Source organism: Carassius carassius, chromosome 46, assembly GCF_963082965.1.
Source record: "Carassius carassius chromosome 46, fCarCar2.1, whole genome shotgun sequence".
NCBI classification, from domain to species: Eukaryota; Metazoa; Chordata; class Actinopteri; order Cypriniformes; family Cyprinidae; genus Carassius; species Carassius carassius.
In genome coordinates, this window is record NC_081800.1 from 17,525,927 (window position 1) to 17,531,926 (window position 6,000).

A 6,000-nucleotide genomic window follows, 5' to 3' on the forward strand; every position below is an offset into this window, starting at 1 on the left:
TTTTGAAAGTCAGTTTCTGTGTAGAAACAAACCTATAAAAAGACCCAAAATAGCTGATGAAACCACAGGGAAACCTGCCATTAGACATTTTTATTTGTTCTGTAAAAAAAAAGAAATTGTGCAGCAAAAAAACTATCAATTATAGTAATAAATCGTATAAAATTATAACATGTAAAACATCTAAAACTTGCCCTTATATTCTGAAAACTATTCTTGCCCTGAAAACACAGTTAAACCTTTCAGTCAAAATAAATCTAAATTTATAATCTTCATTATATAATTTACCTTTTTTTGTTTCCCAGCGTGGTTTCATTGTGGTAATTAGTTAATCCACAAAATATTAAACAAATTAAACTAATATACAAAATTGCTGCAATGAAAAAAAAAATTTGTCTATTAGGACTTTTTGACTGAAAATGTTGTTGAATTCAATTGTTTGTGATTAAACTCCATCTGACACATTATGTTTACCTGCATGGATGAAAAATTTACATGAATGTTTTATTTATTTATTTTATCTTAAAAAGATGTTTTAAAACAAAAGACAACAAAAAGAAATCCTCCAAATCAGAGAGCTTTCTGTGATCTCTGCAAACTGTGATTCCTGGAATCTAGTTAACACATGCAGAAATCTGGTTAATTTGTCTAAGTCACATTCTATGCATTCTTGAGCAGTAAAGGGTTCATTTACACATGCACACAGATGGGGGAAGAGGGTTTTTGAGCATTCACTATCACAAAGGTGCCAAATCAAAGCAACTTCTGTCACGGCCAGTGGGATATAAACAGCCGGGGGTCCATTCACAGTGAGCTTCAGTAGAACGCTATCCTCAGTAACTGTTGTCTGTTATTTACACCGGCCATTAGGAGACAACATGACTGTGAACTTGATGGGAGGAGGTCAGACCACTGTTCCCATTAATTGCCTGACTATTTAGTGACAACTGTTAAATGTCTGAAGACTCTCCAGTCATTTGTCTTTGTTTTTAAGTGCTTCCTCGACACCTTGGAAACAATACATTACCATTTAAATAAATGCAAAACACTGAAGTCCAACACGCCATGTTAGATTTAACATTAGCCATTTGCTGAACTTCACACATCTGTTAAATGCAAGTGTGCTTTACAATGTATTAAACGCTGCAAAGGAATAAACAAAACGAGGAACAAGATTTTTATTTGCACAGCTATTCAGGTTTATTAATATTTCACATGCTGGTCTTTATAGAACTGTGCACTATATAAACATTATATACATTTGGTTCACGTCTTGAAACTATAGGGATTTAGATTTCGAGTGAAATAGATTTCTAGCAGTATACTTAGATAGTATAACAAGACCTAAGGTGATCTGTCTGGGAATAATGGTGGCAAAATTTGCAACCCGCCGAACTCATGATTTCAATATAAGGCATCAGTTTTCCCTAAAAAAAATTAGAAAAAAGTAAACAAATGATATTTTCACCAAATAACAAATTCTTTCAATTGTGCTGTTCAGAGAATTTTCTTTTGAATGAAATTTTATATTCTTTAAATAAATGTGCAAGGGCAAAGTTTGGTCATAAGAAATCTTCGCATCCAGAGCCATAAAAATGTCACTTATATCAGGTCTATCACTTCCACGGTGACCTGAATTCTCTTTAAAGTCTCAAAGATCATTATCGGTGCAGCATGGTGTGCGTTCGCTCCAGTGTTTTCAAAATAAATTGGCCCATGCTTCTATTGCTTTTTTGGAATATATGTTTAACCATTTTACATTTTATATAAAAATTTTAGATGATGCAAATGGCCTCAAAGGGTCTCTGGTTTCATTCCTGGTATGATATTTTTGCATTCAGCATCCTTTACTCTCTCTTAATGTTGTTTAGCAGTGCATCAGTCCCACTGTGAGAAGGCTGACTGGACCGACTCTTCCTGCTCTGGTGAGTCTTCACATGCTTGGAGAGGTGATCGCTCCGCATAAACCTTTTCCCACACTGCTGACAGCCGAAACGCTTCTCCCCGGTGTGTGTGCGAAGATGCCTCTGTAGCTCATCTGAACGTGTGAAGCTCTTTCCACAGAAGAGCCAGTTGCAGATGAAGGGCCGCTCGCCGGCATGCCAGCGCAGATGTGCTTTCAGGTGAGAGGTTTTTTTGTAGACCTTGCCACAATCTGGAATGTGACAAATGTGTAGTCTTTTCTTCCCGAACTCCAGAGCACCACCTCCGTTTCCCGCGGACTGACAGTTGGGGCATTTGCACCTGCGACAGCTACGAGTTGAACTCAACAGACCTTTTGAGGTTCCTTGCAGAAGAGCAGCAATTTGAGGCTGGTGGCCCAAAACCAGTTGGCGTCCCAGAGAGAATGGATGCCCGGAAGATGCGCTGTTACTCTGAGGGAGACTCCACCACTGCTGGGCATCCTCAATATGATCTCCTGTTAGGTGAGATCTTCCTGAAGCATTTTGAAGGAAGCTAGGAAAGTTCTGACCCACAGCATTGTGCTGTGTGTAATATGGTGCAGTCCCCTGCGCCTGAGAGGAGAGCATCTTTACTGGAGACAGATCGAACGAGTAAGCAGACGGATGCTCGGCTGGAGGGGTGAGGGGGAGCTCGTGGTGGTGATGGTGGTGATGATGGTGACGATGGGAGTGCGAGCCCAGGGTGGGTTGCATGTGGCCAGGAAACTGCATTTTGGGCACGGTGAAGGCCATCTGGCTAGTGCTCAAGCTGGAGTTTGGGACTACGTCGTTGCTCCAGAGCTGAAACATGCTGGAAGCAGAGCCCACCGGCCCCTCGTAAGGGAGCTGGGACCCCTCCTGCCAAGCCTGACTGCATGTGGTGGCCAAAAAGGAAAGGGTGTTAGGACCACTTTCTGGAGAGGAGCTGGGAGTACGATCCTGGAGAGGAAAAAGCAAATAATTGTAACTAAATGAAACTTCATACAGCATAATTCATATATACAGAATTGATTTACAATTAGATATACTTTTATTAGCTATTAATATACGTTTGTAAAAAAAAAGGTATTTCAACCTTATTTTTTTGATCAACACATTAATAAATATTTCCAGAATACTAATAAAAAAACGTTTTTTATACAGTGAATATACTGAATACAATACAAAGTCTTGCCAACGAGACAACTTGAATTGCACTTTTTAATTTAATAGCTGCTCTGAAACTCAGGATAGTTCTTAAAATAATGAAATTTTAAATGAAAGAAAGAAAGAAAGAAAGAAAGAAAGAAAGAAAGAAAGAATTGCACTACAAATAAAAGTTATGCAGCGAAAAAATAAAATGTAAATTGTTGATTTAATTGAGCCAAAGTATCACTATGAAATTGGAACATGAACAAAAGTGCAGTACCTGTAAGAAATTGTGCAGGAAATTGTCCGCTCTGGATAAGGTTAACGCAGCCATGTATGCACGGGAGCTTCAAGATATCCACACCTGCCTAAAGCGCAGCGCGCAGTGCGTAACTGTGCCAAAGTCAGAGCGTGTGGGCGAGGAGGCGCGCAAAGATCCTGCTCGGATTGACCCCGTTAGACAGCCAGGTTACCGGTGCAGGAATTTAGATAGTGATCATCAATAATCCTTAGATTCTCTTTTCCTACTCCTGTAGTTTATCGGTTGTAAGTCTTTGGCCACTTCGCGCTCTTGCGGCTTTCAAACCAGGGCTCTTCCTTTTGAAGTGCGACTTTTGGGCCTGTCGCAATAAGTCCTGAGGATCATTTCAAAGGCAGTAGGGTCGCATCTTCTCTTTATAGAGAAAAGATCCTCTTGGCGGGGTCTCTTAAGTATGTATCAGGAGGGCCAGTGAATGGAGGAGAGATGCGGAGGGGGAATAGTGGGGAGGGCAATCTTTGGAAGATTAGCAAGAGGGGTGTGTATTATAACCTTCATTTCATTCTAATTTCACTTTGCAAAATATTAACCTGTGAGAGCCCCTTCACTTTACAGGTTGTTGATGAGAAGAGTCCAATTTGAGAAAGTTTGTTTAAATGTAGGCCTATCTGATATTTAAAAGTTTAATGACTGGTTCTTTCACACTTGCTTTTTACAATAAAGACATTAAAATAACTGTAATAATATCAACAAAAGATTTACACTCGATTTTAATTTTCAACTTGATTTTTCTCCATCAGTATACTTGAATTAAAAGTGGTTAAAAGTGCGTATGAACCACTGCAAATTATAACTTTGTATATTTTATGTATATTAGTCCACTGTGGGCTGTTTGAGTTTTCTGTTAATCTGTCTTTTAATCTCTTCAACTGTTATTAGCTGATCGTTCTGGAAAGACGACGTATTAATTATGATGCTAAATGATGTTTGAAGACGATCGAATTAGGTATTATTCTTGTCTCATTAATAAAAGCGGACGAAGAAGCTATTTGTAAATTTGTAAAATTTGCAACAAAAGAAATGAAATAAATCTATTTGCACACTCAGTAGTGCACACTCTGAAGTGATATTACAAATAAAGAGCCATGCGAGTTCAAGTTAAGGGCGTCATCACTTTTAAAGAGATTAAATACAGAGCATCCAAAATTCATCTAACACTTTGAGTCTTTCTCTCAGAGAATTTACATTGAAGTCAGACAGCCATTTAACATCTTAATGCCTCTCACCTCTAGTTGCATAACAATCGACCTTTGTCCCAGCAGATGCATGCATTAGTCTGCTAAAATATACCACAGTGATGGAGAATTTGATGACACGTAGGAAACGTGATAAACTTATATAAAATGTGTCAGATTGAGTTGCTTTAACATTAAATTTGGTTAATGTAACTTTTCGAAATTTGATTTTAAAGTCTTTAAATAATGTTACTCAGTCCATTATACAACCCGAATTCCGGAAAAGTTGGGACGTTTTTTAAATTTTAATAAAATGAAAACTAAAGGAATTTCAAATCACATGAGCCAATATTTTATTCACAATAGAACATAGATAACGTAGCAAATGTTTAAACTGAGAAATTTTACACTTTTATCCACTTAATTAGCTCATTTAAAATTTAATGCCTGCTACAGGTCTCAAAAAAGTTGGCACGGGGGCAACAAATGGCTAAAAAAGCAAGCAGTTTTGAAAAGATTCAGCTGGGAGAACATCTAGTGATTAATTAAGTTAATTGATATCAGGTCTGTAACATGATTAGCTATAAAAGCTTTGTCTTAGAGAAGCAGAGTCTCTCAGAAGTAAAGATGGGCAGAGGCTCTCCAATCTGTGAAAGACTGTGTAAAAAAATTGTGGAAAACTTTAAAAACTATGTTCCTCAACTAACCTGTCCTCCAACCAATACGCTCGTATAGGTCGTTTGTCCAAATCCCTGAAATACGACCCATCAGAGCGTATACTACAATTGCGCCCCTATTGGCAAAAGGTCGTTTTCATATTAATGTTTTGTACTCTTTTATTTGCACTCTGATTTGCGTTTCGTGTAGCTCAGTTGGTAGATTATTGCGCTATACATTGATAGGTAATCATGCTATCATGGGTTCGATCCCAGGGAACGGATGTGCATGAAAATGTATGCTCAATAAATCATAATTTAGCATGATTTCTGTGAGGGTTAGGTTTAGGGGTGGGGTTAGGTGTGGTCATTCGAACGAATAAGCCACCTAGTAAAATATGTAGGAAATACTGTGAGATAGGTGTAAAAAGCCCACACATTGCATTTAAATAAACGTGCGTTTTGATTGGTAATGACGTTATACGTCATTTCATGACGACAGACGCAACGCGATACTGTCATTATTTTTACGCCCGCTAGAGAGCGCTTAACTTTAAAACGTAAATATAGGTCGTAATAAGGTGCTTGCACAAACGACCTATATGGTCGTTTTTTGTTGGAGGACAGGCTCTCCTCAACCTCAAATTGCAATGGCTTTGCAAATCTCATCATCTACAGTGCATAACATCATTAAAAGATTCAGAGAAACTGGAGAAATCTCTGTGCGTAAGGGACAAGGCCGGAGACCTTTATTGGATGCCCGTGGTCTTCGGGCTCTCAGA

General features: G+C 38.4%; 1 protein-coding gene across 1 annotated transcript; it reads right to left on the reverse strand.

Annotated features, from left to right (window-relative positions):
* Positions 1-1,153: 1,153 nt before the first annotated feature.
* On the reverse strand, positions 1,154-3,637 carry LOC132129158 (transcription factor Sp5-like). Its single transcript, XM_059540640.1, has 2 exons — positions 3,349-3,637; positions 1,154-2,879 (listed from the first exon to the last, which is right to left on the reverse strand). Exons 1-2 carry the CDS (start codon positions 3,400-3,402, stop codon positions 1,845-1,847), a joined length of 1,089 nt encoding a protein of 362 aa, XP_059396623.1. The 5' UTR covers positions 3,403-3,637; the 3' UTR covers positions 1,154-1,844.
* Between the last annotated feature and the right edge of the window lie 2,363 nt (positions 3,638-6,000).